This window comes from Mizuhopecten yessoensis, unplaced genomic scaffold (assembly GCF_002113885.1).
Source record: "Mizuhopecten yessoensis strain PY_sf001 unplaced genomic scaffold, ASM211388v2 scaffold7147, whole genome shotgun sequence".
NCBI lineage: Eukaryota > Metazoa > Mollusca > Bivalvia > Pectinida > Pectinidae > Mizuhopecten > Mizuhopecten yessoensis.
Genome location: NW_018406904.1, coordinates 562,076 through 584,015, shown reverse-complemented (window position 1 = coordinate 584,015; position 21,940 = coordinate 562,076). Strand labels below are relative to the sequence as shown.

The window sequence follows — 21,940 nt, the reverse complement described above, 5'->3', positions numbered from 1 at the left end:
TAATAGTAGTAGTAGTAGTAGTAGTAGTAGTAGTAGTAGTAGTAGTAGTAGTAGTAGTAGTAGTAGTAGTAGTAGTAGTAGTAGTAAAGTATCGATTACTTATTTTCAATACTATATACTGGATGTCTAGGATGCAAACATCGACGTTTTCTTTATCAGAAATTTTAAAAGCAACATTTGCAGAGGTTTGTAAAAAAAAAAATTTGAAAAAGAGAGAATAAAAATGCCCAGAGCTATTTTAAAACACAAAATAAAAACAAAACGTTCGCATTAGTCATCTTTATTTAGCCTCAAATTGTTTACAGTAGTACATAGAAGCATATGGCTTGGCATATGAGATACTTCTTGTATAAGAAGAAGGGACGTAGTTTTTTCTCCATATAAAGCTACACCTCCTGCCTCTCTGCTTAATACAGGTACTTTCAATTCAAGTTAGGACAGAAGTAGTAAGTCGAGACTTTGATGTTTAAATGCGTTTCGTTTTTTTAAACGCTACAGCATCTAGCCCCAAGGTAACCTGACAGGTCTAATCGAATGATGAAAACTGCCGGTGTTAACTAATCGAACCATTCAGTATGAGGAAGCGTTCGACGTTGGCATCAGTGCAGCAGGTTCACACGTCCTCCAACACAGGGTCATAGCGACCGTTAATGAGGTTTGTGTTGAATGAATAATAATAATAATAAAAAAATACAGCGTTCGCTATCAGACGTTATGGTTGTGTCGATATTAACGCCGCGATTGATGCAAATCTGTAAATACATCACTGTATAATTAAATTGATAAAAATAAACCTACATAATTGATTGAAGAACAAAACAGCATAACTCAATGCAGCACATTTTGCAGTACGGATTTAGCAGGAAGAGACATTAAGATTACATTCTTAATTTTCGGATAATGTGTTTTCCTTGTTTACGAAGACAAGATAATTGTTCTTGACGCCGAAATAACAAAGACGAAAACACAAAGTGAAATCCAGGAGCAACGATATCAAACCACATCCATAGCTACATAGCCAAAAGAGATGTATCAACCCATCCGGTTCCCTAAATATCTAAAGATGAACTTAAGATGGACCCTATAGAATTTGGTAAGTGAATTGAATTTCACTGCACCATGTCGCTAGTCTTCGTCCTTCTGGTAATCCAATTTGGTCTAAACTAACATTGGGACAGAAAAGCAGGTACATATAAACCCTTATGATATGAATTATAAAACTTAAAGGAATGATGATTTATATTAATATTGAGTAAAGTGTGTATATGATGAACCCTACAACAAATCAAGAGAAATAGCTTGCCATCAAGGTAACGGCAAACATATAGGACTAAGTAATACAACAGAAGAGTCTACCACCTTGTATCTTAAAAGATGAGCATTAAGACACACACATTTGATTGAACTCATCAAAATAAATAGAGACATGTTTGCCATCCCAATATATTCAGATGACCACTCGAGCAAAATGTTGTCTGATTGAGAAAAGCTGACTGAACAAGTGAAAAGACTTTGACATAAGATCGAAGCCCTATCAAGTTTTCTCATCTCTATGACTGTTTTAAAGCACCACGGACGTACTACAGAAAAAAATATTGCGGAAACATCCGGTTCCGGACCAACACAAAAACTATTGTCCACGTATAAAAATAACACGCAAGACAATGATCGAATTTAGTCGAATGTACTCTTCATATTGCGATGTTAAATTAAGAACGTTTATTAACAGACAGTTTAATTGTTACTTGTACATGTTAGGTATTTGTATTGTAGCGAATCTTTGACAATATTTACATCGTTACTTACTTTAACTCCTCGTCGAATCGAACAGTGGCTGCTGAATGAAAGACGACAGAAACCTCGTCAATCAGCGTCTGTTCATCTTGTTCGCTCATTCCCAGGTTGTCGTGGACGATGTCTCCAGTTATCAGGACTATCTTAGACCGGAAGTCGTTGTTTTCCTTGTTTAACTTTTGGAATATCTTTAACAACAAAAGATTTCATTTATGGTGTTTTGTATGTCACATCCCATTCTGATCACCTTATGGAAAGACTAAATGATTTTGTACTAAAATTTCTATTTTTGTCATATCTTGTACGTCCAAAAGTACACAGCATAGAAATAGATCATTGAACAAGTTGTGATACGTGTTTTTAAGAAATCACCTTTACTAAACTCAAATTGACTGAAGTACTATTTAACCCTCAAAAACTTTTGAATAAATCTGCATTGGTCTGTACAAATTGAGGTGTACACGTTTTAATAAGACATTTTCGTCTCGGCTCTGAATATGCTCATAATGCATAATGAAGCTGGGTTTAGTTCATGACTATGCGGAACCAAATTTTCGTTTACCCCTGACGCCTTAATGTACTTACTTCAGAGTTGAGTAGCTCTTCGAGTCTCTGGCTGACTTCCTTGCCCTTTTTGGGTCTGATGAGGATGTAGACCCGCCGGATGTCCGGACATGACCTCAGCAGTTTTTCCAGTAGGGCTTTGCCCATAAAACCTGTGGCCCCCGTGATGAAGACACACTTGTCCTGGTAAAACTCCGGGATCGTGGTAAACGACGCCATGGCACTTCTGACAAAATATAAGACGAGTAAATTCCTTAGCTAGGTCAACATAGCCTTTAGAAGCTATTTATTTTCGTCTATCACAAGTATCTGTCTTTCTATCATATGCTTTATGCGTGTACCCTTAGCGGGTCTAAATTGCAACATTTAGATCTGGTGGCAATTTAAATTGATTTTATAATTGCCCTGTGGACACCGTTTGAATAATAAAAAAATGGAATGACATAAACTCACAAACAGCTAACAGCTAAAATTGAAAAGTGCATTTTTTGTATTTTAATTCCATCTGAACAGCATCCATGACATTTGTGCTTTGACCAGGGTACCTTTGCGGACACAACATTGTCTAATCCCTCGTGTGTTTTTGAGTAAACGGCCTTGTGTTATGATCTTATTGGCTTCTGTGATCTGGTTAAATTACCGTGGTCAGATTTATTTTTAAGACCCTATATTGTACAAATATACCATGCATTAGGGCATACTGTTAATTAGGATCGTTATACAAGACTCGTAAGAGTATATACATACACTTGATCATCTCGGAAATAGTCAACGCACCTAATCTTGTCAGGTTGCCAGAGAAGCATACTTCTAATCTGATCACGTGACAACGGATTACGGATGTTGTGACAAAGAATAAGATTGCGTGCCGGGGTTAGCCGTTACAAATAATCTTGTGACCCTGAGGTTCTGTAGCTCTGTCGTTGTATCGTGTATCTGCTTAGTATCCCGTTACTCCAATCGCTCTTTACTGATTTATCTTAATGTACTTTTTCTCTTCTAAAAAATGTTGGAAAATTAAAAAAAACATTACTCAATAAAGATATATTTAAGATAAAGTTTTATATATAGTTCATAGTAATGTGCTTACAATCAATTCCGTGTTTCATACAATATTAAAGCCAACAGATTAGCGAAACATGCAAACGTCTTTTAAAAGCTACTTGTTATTACGTGCTTTTCAGCCTTTAGAGTAACGGCAGCGTTTGGTTTACCCATCGCTGATATATAATTTGAACGGGTGGAGTACTGTACGGGGTGCCTCCGAAATGGCATTTCAGTGATGTAACACTCGAAAGTCGGCATCAGATCCGTGCTGTCACAAAGAGACAAATAGCACCTCTAGCACAAACGCATACATTACACACATGAAGGCAAATGACTTTAGCGAATTAAATTGACGCTAAAACATAGTTAGCCAAACCAAACTTACAAAAAAATAAACCTTTTTATTTACACCTTTCTGATTGGTAGTTTATAGCTCATGTCAACATATGTCATAAATTCCACGGACGGGAGTGGTATACCTTGTACTCGGTAACACAAATAAAGCAAATCGCGCCAAAATCTGTCCTCGTAATGGATTCTGAACAGTTGATTGACTGGGACAGAACCCGAATAGGCGCTCCTACCTACATGTAGGATGTCGTGTTCCGTGTTATGCATCGACGGAGGCTCTCGGCTGTTTCAGCGGTATGAACCTTATCCGCGAAAGATTCAACACTGTATGGGTTTTTTTTATCTTAAAAGCAATGGCAGAAATGTCACAAAAGTATTTGAAGTGTCAAAAACGCCATTATAAGTACGCTATATGATATATTTGGAACCGCTGCGATTATGCCTATCCGTATGAATACCACCATGTTAGATTCACGCAGGTTGGATGGCGTCAAAGGGCTAGCACAAGTGAAAGCAGATGATCATGTTTGCAGTTTGTTTTCAAATACCAATATAGATTATCAGATGCCTGCCTCAAAAGATGAGTTTGCAATGAAGATGAACGAATGCCTGAAAACCTCTACTCAGAACATTTTCGTTTCTATTTGATACGAGTCAATCCAAATCGATAAATTCAATTTTGTTTCCAGTTTATTTTTTTTAATACTTAATTTGATAAAAATGGATTTTAAAATGCCTACTTTATGCTAAATGTTCACGACATGTAACAATATCAATCGGAAGTGCGTCATAGTCTGGCATTTAAATTACAAGCTTGCTATTCTTACTATGCAAATCAATCATTTAGGTTTTAAAAACGTGCATCGTCTGTCTCGCTTTTAAATGCTTTCGGCGACCTGCGGCGTTTTTGCTAAGTCAAAACCCAAAAATTGTATCTATGTTTTTTTGTCGAAGTCGAACATCGATACAGACGCACACATCTTCTGAAGATGGAAAGATTGATAAGATCCGGGGGCATAAGACAGTGCATAAAGATAGAAAGGTATTATGAGATAACCAGCTGATGGTGAAGAAGTTGGGATAGGAAGAGATACCAGGAGAACCAAACTTGTTCAGTAAGGTCTAATAAAGGTATCGTCTTGCGGGAGGTAATAATTTATTAGCGATTCCGCTCACAAAACAAACATGCGACTTTGGCATAATTAGTTCGGCCTATTACCCAATATCAGTTTATGGCGCAAACAACAGCTCGTCATGTATAGCTGATATTATACTATCATACTACAAATATACTGTACCGGAAATTTTTCGACTTTTTCGCCCTCCGCAATAAAGGCGAATTTATCATGACAGCCAGAATCAGTATACATCAAATTCTATACATCAATTTCATGTGAAATGTTGCCTTACTTAGCAACACCTCACTTTTGGCTTTTTTATTTTTTATTTTTTTTATTATATTTTCAAAATTTTCAGACATAACCATATATATAATTATCCATACAATGTACATGGGCGTCTAGAATCGCCTTTAAATAATGTACATACTGTTCAAAATATTCTATCAAGTATCAGTATTCGTCTTACATATATATTAACAAATAAGTATTAATTCACATTTTTGATATAAAAAATAAACTTCCGGATATTCTTGTCCGTACTCTATTCTAATTAAAATTGTATTATTATCCAGTGTCTGATTTCCGGTTAGAGTCACGATGGTGAAAAATCTGTTCACTTTTGGCCTAATGTCAAGTTGAACTCTCGCCCAGGTGAGGAAGGCAATGGGTTATGTTCCCAGGCCGGGAATTACCAAAGTCCTTTAAAATGGTAGATGGTTTTTCCCTGTTTAACGTTCAGCATTAATGGGAATCGCAACAACTGGTTCACCCGTTGTCAGTATAATGCGACCGTGCGGTATGATGTGTTGGGTGCCTTCGGCATGGTATTGCATTGAGATACCACTTAAATGTCGGCATCAGATCCGCGCTATCACAAGGAGACACATACACTAACATACCCTGTATCCTGCACACATAAACACATGAAGATACGTCCTTAAATGACCTCTAAGCTAGACGAATATAGATTTTAACAGTGAAGGGCAAATATTTGACTGAGCGAAAGTTTCCCGATATACAGTATTCTGTCACTACTTTTTCAATAGCAAAACCGATTTTTTTCGAGACTACAGAAAAAGCAACGCAATGTCACTATTGAAGGGGAAACTAATGGTATAAAAGACTAAAGAATAACTAGGAATAAATGGTTGCGAGAGTTTTCGAGAGTTTTTATCTGATTAGTTAATTGAAGATTTGTTTGAAATAATTATAAAGATAATCCGAGGTTCTTATATCTCGCTCTATCACAACCTTGGTTGTAGGTCGTCTCAAAGCGGTTCACAAATTAATATCGGTGAATATATTTCTCAACTTCACGGGGAGCAAACAGCCGGTGCTGCCATTTGCTGAGTAGACTGGAACAAGCAAAGTGAAGTATCTTGTTTAAAGATACAACACAGTGCCGTGACGTGACTCCAACCCGCAACCGTTTGGTCACGAGCCCGGCGTCCTACCACTAGACTACCGTGCCTTCTGATAGGTAGATACATAAATGAATGACATGCACATGAAAGTCATGCAACGTTGAATCATAAAAAATATGTTGAAAGTAGTTACCTTCAAACTTGTAATTAAAGATCCATCTTTGGGTTAATGTTGACTTCAGCTATCAATGCAACCATTGACTAATAAATTGTAAAACGTCATTCACATACCAGTTCTATAACTGAAAAGGCGCGCAATACTGGTCACGACGCTTAGACCTTCATGAAAGTTACGACGAGAGATACACGTGACTCCATCACAAAATGTAACAATATTTTGTATATTGACTACTGTATAAGTACTACTAATGGTCAAGGCTAATTCAGTAAACAACCTCCTACTTTCCTCTGGTTTCCAGTTTTGGTAAATCGAGAGAAATGCACGAAATCCGTGAAATAATTACCGAATAAATCATCGAATGTGAAAAACTCCGAGTTTGTCTCTGGTAATTATATAACCTTTTCTACCACAATACGCTGTGTATGAGTTATAAACCACATGTGGTATATGACCTTCAAGAGTTTTGATTGGTCGAGAAGATGAACTTTGACCGGGACGACTTTTTCCATGCGCTTTTTGCCACATGCTGTTTTGTTTACGTTGTCTGCTGTCAACATCCGACAAATGTTGGTGACTTTGTGAGGCTATGTGGAAAAGGGGGTTATTAAGGGAAAATTAAAAGAAGATGATACTTAAAGATTTGATCGCTAGTTTCAGGCAAAATTGCTACAGACGCTCGATATCGTTTCGACGTCACACCGTTGAGTGTCCAGGTCGTGAAACCAAAACAAGATCTGTCAAAGTGTCGGAAAATATTTCATTCTCCCAACGTCCCGTTATCGCTATTTGGACGGTCTGGCTGAACTTTCACTATGAACGTCAACCACAGAACCGTCACGAAGAAACGTAGGCCTATGGTTTTGGACATTGACAGCGATAAGTTTGTCTTCGTCACTTGGCAGGAGGCAGACTTGGTACGATATGCTTACCCGCATATAGTCCGTGGTTCATTTATATAAATTAATGCAATACTGCTACTCTCAATATCTAAAGTCGTTCATCTATTATTATTTTTTTATTGAGTTGTTGCTGAAACATTAATTTTGACAATTATTAAAGAGATATGGCGGGTTGCTATGCCTATTTCCCCAAAGCTATGTTACGCTAGTGCGCGCATCCAACCGTGCCCTGTTATGACGCGTCCTCGGGTATTTTTATACAGGTAGCAATATCGGAATCCCGTGTCTAAGAATAGATTATTGTAAACAGACCACATATTTGGTATTTCGGCATTATTTGTTGGTGTTTAAGCTCTTGATATAATTACTATTGCCAGTTGGAGGGTAAAACAATTCATAAATTTCATCAAAAATAGTCTTACCCACAAAGCGTAGCTGTACACGTGTACAGGGATTTGTTGACATGCTTCGATAGAAGTATGTCGCACTAAATAGTAAAGAAATTATAACTAACAAAACTGATAAATCAATAGGTATGTTATTAAAATGAAAACAAAATTTTCCATCGATTAAAAAAACCCCACTATTGCCTTATTAAGGAAAATGAGCACATGCCTAAATATTTAAAAAAAAAAATAACTGAAGGAGGATTCGAACCTGCACCGGTTATTTTCTAGTCGCAAGTAAACTGCGTTACACATTCGGCTACATAGAACATGTAGATATTGGCAATTACAAACTTATTTAACCCGAGAAACACCGGTCGCAGTTTAGAGAAACTTGATCACCCCTGTTTTTCATTATTTTGAGCACTTTCCCAAAGGAGGACCACTTTTCCGTAATACGATTTGTTTTTGCAAATTACATCACGGTCACAAAAAGTTTATTCAAAAGTTGGTCCTCGGATGGGAAAGTGTTGAAAGTATTTTTGTAAGTCCGGGAAACCCCATCACTTTCATAGATATAGTGTATATGGCTATATTTTCAGTATCATATTAGCAATACCTAATTTCTCAGCAGTTTAAACATTCATATTCAATTGGTTTTGTATCTTTTGTATGCATTTTTGCTACCCGAAATGTTTTACTCCTTATTTTTTCCCCCGTTTTCATAAATGCCGACTTAGGGAAATACGGGCAGTTTTTCCGCCAAACCTCTTTGTAAAAAAAAAAGACTTTTTACACATGTGTGTATGTTATTTCTGACTGATCATGAGATTGTGGTAGAAACAGATCACACGACTAGTGGTTGTTGAGTATGGTATTTAACAACCACTCGTTGTGTAACCTCTATATTATATATACATTGTCACTCAATCGGGAACCGTCTGCACTTTCCGTAAACGAGCAGTTTTTCGTCTACAGAAAGTGCCGACGTTTTCCGATTACATTGTCACTCTGACAAACGTAACGTGCAATCGGTAACCGTCGGCACTTTCCGTAAACGAGATACTAGTTTACGGAAAGTGCCGACGGCTCCCGATTGACGTAACGTTATTAGATGGGTAAACTATAAGCAGGGACAGTATATAGATACGTCCCTGCTATAAGGCAGTATTTCCGGTCACTTATGATAAACGCAAACCCGGACGGAGCAAAGTGAGCACTAGTCGTTTGAGCAAAGTGTTTTCGTTTTGATTTCCTTCATACACATATCATATGCATTCGTTCAAATAGTGTTGTATTCCTCAAATAGTGTTGTATAACAATGACACAGGAAGTCATATGAACGATAGATAAAGTTGCCCAGCTTCATCGACACATACACTGTACATGTTAACTGATAAAGACATTCAGTCGGAATTAACAAAATATATCCTAAAATATAGTACATAGATAGAACATATATCATAAATAAAATTATCTAGTTGCATTAAAAATATGTATGAGAGTAATAATATAGTTTCAAAAATTGTTAACAGATTTCACTTGCAGATTTCACTTGTAAATCGGTATATTGCGACATCAAAACAATGAAGCGGTAAATAAAACGTCGTTAGTGATTTTCGACAGGTAAATGCTTTGGATGCATCGAATCTCTCACATTCCCATCCACTCTCTCACTCTGCTCTCCCTTATCTCTCTCTCATACAAACACACAATCTCTTCCATATGCCTCAAATCAAAAAAGCAGGTACCATGAGCAAGAAGTATCCAATCAGAGATGACCTACCACAGGGGACTTTAGCACATTAAGTGTCTCCTCTATAGTATATAGCTACCACAGGGGACTGTAGCATGGTCTTTACCTCTCCTATATAGTATATAACTACTACAGGGTGCTATTCGAATCTATAAATGTTGCCTTCATTCAATTTCTTTATTGTCTACAAGTATCCCGTTCGGGGCCTCAAATAAGCATGGCCTCTTCTCTACTTAAGCAATGTTTGAATGATTCCATGTAAACAATGTTGTCTTTCCTTACAAAGAAGGAAACATATTCCACAGTGTAGATTATATTTTATCTACAACATCAGGAATCTAACATCATCAAAACAAAACATATAACGACATTTTTTGTTTTTAGATAATGCGGATTTTCAATTTCGAGCGTTAGCACGTGAATGAATACTACGCTGTGTGAAAATCCACGAAATGTCGCGTAAAGGTGCCAGACAGATCGGACCAGATCGAAATACATAGCACGGGATATCGCGTTGGATATACCTGTAAGTTGTGCCAGATATAGTAGTATTGGTAGTGACTACCACATTTGTAATTGGATTAATACTACTATGAGTGAATTGTCAAATAAGTCAACATATATCTAAGCACATAGACAAAGATTGACACGCTGTGTCTTAAAATTTCTCTAAAGCACCAATCATCAGATAACGTTTATTGCAGTGACGAAGAAACACCAACAATTATTTTCTCTCCAGCTAATTTTGTCATATGCATATTTGCTAAACATAACCATATAATATTTCAAGCAATTTAAACAGCTCCCCCGCCAAATTATTTTCAACACATTGATTGGACGGATCGCATGCATAGACAAACTTTATCTTGATTCAAATATACAAACTTGCTTTGTACTCCGACTGTAACTCGCTATATAATATTTCAAGCAATTTAAACAGCTCCCCGGGGAAATTATTTTCAACACACTGATTGGACGGATCGCATGCATAATATAGGTATATATATATCCGTCTGTAACTGTCTAGGCAAACATACTAGTATACAACACTTGTATGATTCCTTTCCAGTTTCCCCTATACCACTAACACATTCTAGTACAGAGCACCTGCGTGCAGGACAATGCCCGACCTGGTCATTAAGTAGGATAAACTCGAGCGGAATATGTAATAGGATTTGGTATTCTCACGATATTAGTGTTTGTTATCAATCACCATTACGAAGGAAAGCCCTACCCAAACACGAAAAGAGGAAACTTACCAGCACATACATGTATATCATTTTATGAAAATAATTTAGTCTGTTGATAAATGAAACCAAATTTCGTATTTCACTGTAAATATCAATAAAAATACAGTTATTTACCACAGAGTTAATTCAAAGATAAATTTGTTTTAAAATAATCATCCATAACTTTATTACTGATAGCAAACACATTTATCGAGCTATCTTACAGTTTTTGTATATGCAGAGTGAAGGGGGAAGTTTTAAAGAGGATCTTGATGAGGATATCTCATAACAAAGGAAACCTACGAAATAGGACGAAAGAGGTTTGACAATACAGAGGACACAGTGAAAAGCGAGTAGCAGACACGAACTGTGTCTAGATGAAGTGACATGGGGGGAACACGTTCCACAGCGCTATCCTGCATTGACAAAGGTTTTACTCAAAATCCGCGTTAAAAGACAACAGGAACAAATGAGACAATAAAAGAAACAAATATACGCACAGAATTGATTTCAGTCACGAGGTGAAAGCAAGCTGCACGACATGCATACAATGTCTATACATTTGTATATCTATAATGGGTACGCGTATATCGATCCGAACTCCCCAAATTAAAGCAACGAAAACAGCTTAGCAGTGAAAAGTATTTTATTCAATAGTTTATACAACGAGATATTATAAGTAGGAAGTACGAAAGGTTTCAGGAAGATGGCTCATATATGTTTTAGTGCTATTGGCATTATCCTCCTTAACTGTAGCAGTGAAAGGGTAAATGGTATCGTAGTTGCCATATTGGTGGTGAAAATTAGATTTTCAAAATGCATGTCATTCCAGAAAAAAAAACCCAGACAATACTCGTGAGTGTGAACTGTGTTCGTAACAGGTCTACGATTAAAATAATATAGTTTCAATTATGTTGGACATTCCGTTTGCAATCTCAAACATCAAGAAACCAAATTCAGTGGGATGAACAGAATCATATCTTTGTGATATTACACGATTGAATCTTCTGGCAACGTCGGTGTGTATAACATAACCTTCTGGTAACGTCGGTGTGTTATAACATAACCTTCTGGCAACGTCGGTGTGTTATAACATAACCTCCTGGTAACGTCGGGGTGTATAACATAACCTTCTAGTAACGTCGGGGTGTTATAACATAACCTTCTGGTAACGTCGGTGTGTTATAACATAACCTTCTGGCAACGTAGGTGTGTATAACATAACCTTCTGGTAACGCCGGTGTGTATAACATAACCTTCTGGTAACGTCGTTGTGTATAACATAACCTTCTGGTAACGTCGGTGTGGATAACATAACCTTCTGGTAACGTCGGTGTGTTATAACATAACCTTCTTGTAACGTAGGTGTGTATAACATAACCTTCTGGTAACGTCGGTGAGTATAACATAACCTTCTGGTAACGTCGGTGTGTATAACATAAACTTCTGGTAACATCGGGGTGTATAACATAACCTTCTAGTAACGTCGGCGTGTATAACATAACCTTCTGGTAACGTCGGTGTGGATAACATAACCTTCTGGTAACGTCGGTGTGTTATAACATAACCTTCTGGCAACGTAGGTGTGTATAACATAACCTTCTGGTAACGCCGGTGTGTATAACATAACCTTCTGGTAACGTCGTTGTGTATAACATAACCTTCTGGTAACGTCGGTGTGGATAACATAACCTTCTGGTAACGTCGGTGTGTTATAACATAACCTTCTTGTAACGTAGGTGTGTATAACATAACCTTCTGGTAACGCCGGTGTGTATAACATAACCTTCTGGTAACGTCGGCGTGTATAACATAACCTTCTGGTAACGTCGGTGTGTTATAACATAACCTTCTTGTAACGTAGGTGTGTATAACATAACCTTCTGGTAACGCCGGTGTGTATAACATAACCTTCTGGTAACGTCGTTGTGTATAACATAACCTTCTGGTAACGTCGGTGTGGATAACATAACCTTCTGGTAACGTCGGTGTGTTATAACATAACCTTCTTGTAACGTAGGTGTGTATAACATAACCTTCTGGTAACGTCGGGGTGTATAACATAACCTTCTAGTAACGTCGGGGTGTTATAACATAACCTTCTGGTAACGTAGGTGTGTTATAACATAACCTTCTGGTAACGTAGGGGTGTATAACATAACCTTCTGGTAACGTCGGGGTGTTATAACATAACCTTCTGGTAACGTAGGTGTGTATAACATAACCTTCTAGTAACGTCGGTGTGTTATAACATAACCTTCTGGCAACGTCGGTGTGTTATAACATAACCTCCTGGTAACGTCGGTGTGTATAACATAACCTTCTACTTCAGTTGTGAGTTGATCGTGTGTACGACATTTCAAACATTAACGTTGTTGTTATTGAAGTGATATTTAACACGCCGCGTTTTCTGAGTTTAGTTTGGTTTTATTTTGTTTAACGTCCTATCAGCAGCTAAGGACGAGCATCCATGTGTATTATGAATGTGTGCATGTGTGATCATGTGCCGGTGACGGGGTATGTTGGTGTATATTCCTTCCTGTGATAGCGCAGATCTGTTCATATGCCGACTTTATAGTGCTATCGCACTGAAAAACCATGCCAAAGGCACCAAACACAGCATTCCGCACGTTCACATTATACTGACAACGGGTGAACTAGTTGTTGCAATTTCCCTTAGTGCTGGGCGTTAAGCAGGGAATAACAACTTCCATGTTTGTACACTTTGTTTGGTATGTCCCGGTCTGGGGACAGAACTCATTGCCTTCCTCGAGGTGGCGAACGTTCGAGATTAAAGCAAAAAGTGAGGTACATGTATTTTCAAGCAAGGCGCTAGGAAATAAAAAGGTAGTTAGAAGTATTGAGGAATACAAAGATCCCCAATATTGCAATTGGCGCAGCAGATTCATTTTGGTCGCTTTTGTGTCCCCAAATAAAGGACACAAAAGCGAATCCCCAATTCTGCAGGGGGGTTTCCCATCAGTCGTCTCTTACGATACATGCAGTGGGTAACAGCAGGTGTATTCTCTTCTCGATCCCCGATCTGTAGGGGTGGTTTTCTGAGTAACTCCGTTACGTTATTTCAGCTTACGACATACCAATAGCACACGATAGAAGGTAGTTTAGTGTAGATCCCAGGAAACATACAATATGACCTTGTAAGAAAGTATTAAACCACATTCACTCATTAAAAAGTGTTGAGTGTTCTTAGTCGGCCCACTAAACAGCAACAAATAGTGAATTGAAATACCTAAGTAAAAATAGAATATATCTGTGAACATTATGGGGTGTCATGCATAATTAATTTTTAATATATTCATGACACGTACTATCGTCTCGCACCAGTGAATCTTACGTACAAGACGGAGTGTCTGTCTTTTAGACCTTGCTATAATATACCTCATTTATTGAGATTTTTGTATACCTGCGATCATCACTCTCAAAAGTTACAATCGCCAATCACAGGAACCGGACGGAAAGGAATATATAGTAAGTATACCAAACCATAAACACAAAACAACAATATAAAACAGGACAAGGGAATATGAGAAACCGTGGAGACACCGCAACAAACGGCCAAAAAAAACCCATCAAAATCTGTTGTTTGTGAAGAGTACGTCACCGCATATTGCACCCGTCAATAAACCACTTGATAAATAGAGTATTTATGAAGGGAATTGCCCTGACAGTTCTGTGTGTCTATATCAAAGTATGTTCTTCGTGAAATAAAGTCAGTAGACTGCATGGGAGGTTAAATAATATTACTTTCATTATTATAGCGATGGAAATCAGCAAGGGGTCATTTCGTGTTCTTAACCAAGATATTTTTGTGTTAAAATTCGACATTTCTTTTTTAATGAAATAACTCCCTGAACCCTTTGCTTTATCTGGCGATGTTATATGTATCACGTCTTTTTCTAAATGGTAAAGTATTATTAATATTGAACCAAAAGTAAACAGGTAAGTCGGAAGAGTAGAGTAACGTTTGTGTTAACAGTCAAATAGCAAACATGTACTGTACCTCTTACCGGTCTGCTATACAATGAGATAATGTACGACAATGACGTATGGAAAGTAGGCTTTCCTAGAATGCAAGCAACACACATCATGTAAATAAATGCGATGGAGCGTCAGAGTTGACCTTACAACAATGGCAGGCACCAATGGAGGTTAAAATAGCACTTATACATGAAGCCCAAATCCAAGTGTGTACACCAATTGATCCGCGCGGTGTGGTACTCGTGTGCCAATCTCTTTGACGTTGTCTACAAGTTAACTCATCAATAACTTATATAGGCACAACAAATAGTCGGCACACTACCAAAACCAGCACCACATTCCCTCGAAAACAAATAGCGGAAACGTTAAAGGAAGTCAGGGTTACCATATTTTGTAGCTAGATCACCAGATAAAATTCTTGTAGGGCAGAGACATTGTCCCCCGAGCAATTTCGATCCCCATCCACATTTACCTAAGGGACTATAATTCCCCTGGTTTAGGTCATAAAGGTGGTTCCCGCTGGTTGTGCGATTCGATCCCTTTATTTTCGTCGTATAGGTAATTATCAAATCCAACCCGCTGTTATTCCCCTGGTTTAGGACAGTGAGGTGGTTTCCGAGGGTTGTGAGATGCATTCCCTCCTAACGCGTTTCTTATAGGGGCTGTTATTCCCCTGGTATAGGACAGTGAGGTGGTTTCCGAGGGTTGTGAGATGCATTCCCTCCTAACACGTTTCTTTTAGGGGCTGTTATTCCCCTGGTTTAGGACAGTGAGGTGGTTTCCGAGGGTTGTGAGATGCATTCCCTCCTAACACGTTTCTTTTAGGGGCTGTTATTCCCCTGGTTTAGGACAGTGAGGTGGTTTCCGAGGGTTGTGAGATGCATTCCCTCCTAACACGTTTCTTTTAGGGGCTGTTATTCCCCTGGTTTAGGACAGTGAGGTGGTTTCCGAGGGTTGTGAGATGCATTCCCTCCTAACACGTTTCTTTTAGGGGCTGTTATTCCCCTGGTTTAGGACAGTGAGGTGGTTTCCGAGGGTTGTGAGATGCATTCCCTCCTAACACGTTTCTTTTAGGGGCTGTTATTCCCCTGGTTTAGGACAGTGAGGTGGTTTCCGAGGGTTGTGAGATGCATTCCCTCCTAACACGTTTCTTTTAGGGGCTGTTATTCCCCTGGTTTAGGACAGTGAGGTGGTTTCCGAGGGTTGTGAGATGCATTCCCTCCTAACACGTTTCTTTTAGGGGCTGTTATTCCCCTGGTTTAGGACAGTGAGGTGGTTTCCGAGGGTTGTGAGATGCATTCCCTCCTAACACGTTTCTTTTAGGGGCTGTTATTCCCCTGGTTTAGGACAGTGAGGTGGTTTCCGAGGGTTGTGAGATGCATTCCCTCCTAACACGTTTCTTTTAGGGGCTGTTATTCCCCTGGTTTAGGACAGTGAGGTGGTTTCCGAGGGTTGTGAGATGCATTCCCTCCTAACACGTTTCTTTTAGGGGCTGTTATTCCCCTGGTTTAGGACAGTGAGGTGGTTTCCGAGGGTTGTGAGATGCATTCCCTCCTAACACGTTTCTTTTAGGGGCTGTTATTCCCCTGGTTTAGGACAGTGAGGTGGTTTCCGAGGGTTGTGAGATGCATTCCCTCCTAACACGTTTCTTTTAGGGGCTGTTATTCCCCTGGTTTAGGACAGTGAGGTGGTTTCCGAGGGTTGTGAGATGCATTCCCTCCTAACACGTTTCTTTTAGGGGCTGTTATTCCCCTGGTTTAGGACAGTGAGGTGGTTTCCGAGGGTTGTGAGATGCATTCCCTCCTAACACGTTTCTTTTAGGGGCTGTTATTCCCCTGGTTTAGGACAGTGAGGTGGTTTCCGAGGGTTGTGAGATGCATTCCCTCCTAACACGTTTCTTTTAGGGGCTGTTATTCCCCTGGTTTAGGACAGTGAGGTGGTTTCCGAGGGTTGTGAGATGCATTCCCTCCTAACACGTGTCTTTTAGGGGCTGTTATTCCCCTGGTTTAGGACAGTGAGGTGGTTTCCGAGGGTTGTGAGATGCATTCCCTCCTAACACGTGTCTTTTAGGGGCTGTTATTCCCCTGGTTTAGGACAGTGAGGAGGTTCCCATAGGTTGTGTGATTCGATCCCCACTCGCACATTTATCTAAGGGGCTGCTATTTTCCTGGCCCAAGGACGCTGAGTTGTTCCTGAGGGTTGTGAGATTCAATCCCTCCTAACACGTTTCTTTTAGGGGCTGATGTTTCCCTGGTCTAGGACAGTGAGGTGGTTCCCGCGGGTTTTGCGATTCCATCCGTCCTCACACGTATTTCTAAGGGGCTGTTATTTAGCTGGTCCCAAGACACTGAGTTGTTCCCGAGGGCTGTGTGATTCGATCCTCCCACACACGTATACAATGTTTCTGATGGTCTGTTCCTGACCTAATTATTGGGAAGCCTATCGTGGGTAAATTGATTACTTTACAAGGCTATACTATGTCTGATACTCTATACATAGGCGTAATAATCCAGCTCACAAACCTGTCTATAATGGGCCTAACCAGATCACGTGTTCTAGTGGACACCATCACGTACACGTGTGGTGCACGTGACTGTTTAGAATGATCAATGGAGAAGTTGCCAGCTATAACAGATAACAAAACATTAAAATATTTATCGGGTTTGTCATAGTGATATATATCGGACTTTCACGGTTGTAAAATAGTCCGATGTTTGAATGTTGGTACGATAACATCATAACGCGTGCCGCTATCAACCAACGCGTTTTTTGTGTATGATTATATATATATATACAATGTATATAAAGTCATGCACGTTTTCATGAAAATGCTATCAATTTATATATGAAAATAACATAGAATAAAAACACCAATTACGAGGGGGTAATTTTACGGATATGTTTCCGTTTATTTAATAGTATTTTACTATCAAGCTATATCTTATATATATGCTTTGAAACTTGCCAACAAATGTATCGTGATTCCATTGAATATAAGGATGGACTCCAATCCAAGCTGATGACTAAATGAACAATGACATTTTAACTTTTATGTAGTATGAAAACACAATTTCTGATCACTATATAAAAACAATTTATGCTGATATGTCATAAAAATGATTTTGTCGACGATGTTGAATACGTAAAATTAAACATACAGATGTACAGGCAGACGGCACGTGAAGTATATATTTGTATTTACTTTCTGTAATGATAATCAGACAATGGTTGGGTTAAACTATAACTCATAAATATTGTAAATCAACTGAAAAACTGCGGGAATCAATATACAAGTATATTCTGGCATGTACATTGTATTGTGATCCTATTTTATTTACAGAGCGGATGACGTCATGAGTTAAGGATACCGAGTTTCACACAAACAAAACAAGAATCTCCCTTTACAGAAGATTTCAACATTAAAAATTAAATAAACCTTGTTCGTTTAAAGTGCATGTAACCTTTACTTGTGTATTCAAGTGACGACACGTTTAAAGGGAACATCATAATGTATACATGTATGACGTCGGCGTAGCAGACAATATATTTTGTTCAAGAGCGATAACTCTGACACCAATCATTGATATAATATGTATGCTCCACACGTCCTTAAATACAATGCAAAATTGCTTATGTACTTTAAAGTGTAATGATGCAATACGTATGTTTGATCCCTAGAACATCTGTTACATGAAAGATCAATACGTGATATGGTTAGTGGTGGGATAACCAGGCTGTTTTAGATACAACAAAGGGTCACACATTATCACGTCGCCTGATCACACACGGTACGCGTGACTTTACCTGGAAATTTGTGAACAGCTGAAGCACCAGGATAACGTACCAGGCTAACACTCATAGTAAATATTTGTCATCTTAAAAACAGTTCTACTTTGTACAATTTTAAAACTACTAAATTACGTGTGACAGATTCATTAGTATATTTAAAGACGATGAAAACATATTATACCAAAAACTGAACGACTCGATCCGGTATTAACAACAGGCAAGTAGTGGAATACATATCTATAACACGAATTTGTGAACCCTTTACATCTGTCTTAAATGACCGTCATGGGTTTAAATGTAAATATAAACTTTATTTATTTTACAACAAATATGAAACAAGTTAGTTCAACTTATATTAATCACTCTTGTTGGACCGGATGTTAGTACGCGAGGTCTTAATGTGGGAGCAAACCGGAGTACCCGTAGAAAACCCACGTTGTCTTTCGCTTTCGCTGTATCTTTCGCTGTGATTTAGATCGTTGTAAGCTTTTTAGCTCTTGCAGATGTCTTGATTGTATTTCATTTACTTATTTATAAGGTTCATCCGGTTGCGCATAAAATGATAAAAGTCCATTATTTACACATTGATGAGTTGTGGCGGTATATAGGTAATGTTGCTCACCCATTATCAAGTGACGCCATACCTTTTCACATCCGGGTATAGTTTATAGGGATCCCCATCTTCACAACGATTCTGTGAAATATAAAAGCGGCGTCCACATTAAACCGAACAGTATGCTGACACGTGGCCCGGTTAGCTATATAGCTGCCTTGGGGCATCACGTCGATATAAGGAAGTAAACACCGCAGTAGATCGGTCTTGGGCTTTTATTGTCCACTAAAAATGTCAGGTTCCGATAAGTCAGGGGGTTACCATTTTAGTCACGTGATAGGATACAGCACGTCGTGAACATCGTCGAGAGAAGCTAACAAATTAAATAACTTTATCGTCGGGTGTCTCATTAAACACACTAGTTTATGTGTTATGAAAGGAGAGAAGTTCAGGTTTTACCTCGGTAATAAGTTACACCAGTAAAACCAGGTATACCATTGACTGAATTTGAAGCACGAACTACACGCATGTATAGGTTAAAAACTGTCTCATAGTAAACGTGTATATGATCACGTGACATTCAAGTACACCAGAACGCTTCAAATGCTAGAAAAGCGACTTTGTATATTTATACATAAATATTAGATACATTGACAGTATATGTAAGTTGTCCTGTCGCTATCTCTATTGCTAGCCAGTGGCCAGATTAATTTTGTCTGTGTGACTTTGTGAACTTTTGCCTTGCCTTTTTGGTGAGACAATCGGCAGAACGATTGGCATTCTGCATTATGCACTAGACAGTTCTGACGCAAACTGTGCTACAGATTCTGAGAAACTATCATTTCTGATAGTGGTGAACGACGGCCTGTTTTAGTATGGCCCAGAGCCACGACTGAGGTACAGATAAAAATGGTGAGAAAACCTCTGGCAGTGTCTGTTGGTGAGTTGAACACAAAACCCGCCACTATTACAATTGAAAAATAAATCAATAAAAAGTAAAAGACATGACACTCCACGTGTTACTTACCCCTAGTCCTGTACACGTGTTCGTCCTAGCACATCTGAATCTGAATCTAGCCCTCCGCTGGTGTTCATAGCCACAGTACACGTGTATACTAAGCCTGAAGCATTCTATCATAAGCTGTCACGCAAAGTTCATAGTTACGGACGTGTGGTCCAGACTGAAATGTCGTGTACAATGTACTGCCGGACAGGGATGTGTATCGTTCTCGATAGACAGGTTCCGGGGTAAACAGATATCTCAGAAGCTGTGTGTCTGCCCGCTTCTAAGGTTGTTCCGTCAGTTTCCCGTGTCTCTCCTCAATCAATAACCCCGTATACAATCCTTCTCAGAAGACACAGTGTAGCGTCACTCCACATCGTGTACTTATAGCAACATAAATTTGAGGTTTTTGAAGTAAAACCAATTTTCATGATGTAATANATATGTGCGTTATATATGTACATGAACATATGTGCTCATTGATACAGAAAACAACACACACCCGTATACACTGATGCTCACAATGCAGTGTCTATCCTTTATTTGACGGTCTGTCGGTACAAATGTACTATGTCTGATCACTTCGCTATTGCGTGTATATCCAATCCTATTGTTTGTTTACTTAGATTATTAAAAATTAAAAATTATCGATCTTATATTATTTACAAAGACGTCTAATTTTACCTATGTCCCTGCGGGTAGTGCGTAAGAGTTGTACCTGCTGCCCCCATTGCATACTCGTAAGAGGCGACTAAATTTGGGATCTTACCTCTTCTCTTCTTTCTAAATAGTTTTCTTCTTCCTAATGTCTCCCTAGACAATGCCTCACTTTTGGCCTTTAGTTGAGCGTTCGCCTCTGTGAGGAAGGCTTTGGGTTCTGTCCCCTGGCCGAGACATTCTACTCCTGCTTAACGCTCAGCAGTTAAGGAGTGGGACGACTGGTTCGCCCGTTGTCAGTACAATGTGACCGGGTGGGGGGTGTTCTTCTATGTGTCTTCGGCAGTATGTTTCGGTGAGGTTGAATTATAAAGTCGGCATCAGTTGCTCGCTATCACAAGGAGACAAACACGAACATATCGCAGCCTCCCAAAACACACACGCATACACTACAGGCATGCATATTGCACACAGGGGAGGCCGTCCTTAAATGACCATAGCTGTTGATAGGACGTTAAACAATTCTAAACCAAACCAAACTATGGGATATTCATCGTATTCCACACGTTGAATTCCGGTGGATATTTTTACATTAGTGCGTTACTTTATATAGTTTTTGAACATTATGTTGTCTCTAATGAATAATATATTTTAATGTTGGTCTGATGAACAATATGTTTTATGTTGGTCTAATGAATAATATATACATTGATGAGTTGTGGCGGTATATAGGTCATGTTGCTCACACATTATCAAGTGACCCCATACCTTTTCACATCCGGGTATAGTTTATATTAAAGTGTTAGTTTGTTAGTTTGCATATCAATGGAACGTTTTTGTTGCTTCAAATTGCAATATTTTAAAACTTTGCTTTATTTTGTTTGTTTTTGAAACACATCCTTTCTAACAAGAATTTACCGTAAACTGAAATGCAGTGAAGTCCCCTTTTCTGTGACCTCAATTTTTCACTTTGTATATATATTTTTCTTTGGTTTTCATCTCGGCGTTCTCTTCTTTCTATCAAGCGTCGATATCCTTTTTCAAATTTCAGATAACGGGAACTTTCCAAGTTAGCTGTGCCTTCCATCTGAGGAATGCAGGTATATACCCATGCGCCTCCGCACTAAAATCAGATTCGTTGAAATTGATCAAGCCACTCAAATAATTGACACTCCAAATACATTTCTGTGAGGGTTTTTTTAAATGGCGCTGATCGTATATTACATGAATATGGGGTTTATTTATGG

The 21,940-nt window shown here is 38.7% G+C and overlaps 1 protein-coding gene across 2 annotated transcripts in view; it reads right to left on the bottom strand.

Moving 5' to 3' along the window:
* LOC110453162 (fatty acyl-CoA reductase 1-like) overlaps window positions 1–20,430 on the bottom strand; it is a 51,537-nt gene extending 31,107 nt beyond the window's left edge. Inside the window, exons 1-4 of one of the 2 annotated variants that reach the window (XM_021502013.1) lie at window positions 20,061–20,430; window positions 19,103–19,174; window positions 2,380–2,584; window positions 1,807–1,982 (exon numbers count right to left, since the gene is read on the bottom strand). In XM_021502013.1, the coding sequence (XP_021357688.1) occupies window positions 1,807–1,982; window positions 2,380–2,584; window positions 19,103–19,122 (401 nt within the window). In that variant the 5' untranslated portion in view covers window positions 19,123–19,174; window positions 20,061–20,430. The remainder of the gene's footprint in view (window positions 1–1,806; window positions 1,983–2,379; window positions 2,585–19,102; window positions 19,175–20,060) is intronic. The other variant, XM_021502014.1, reaches the window with a different exon arrangement.
* Between the last annotated feature and the right edge of the window lie 1,510 nt (window positions 20,431–21,940).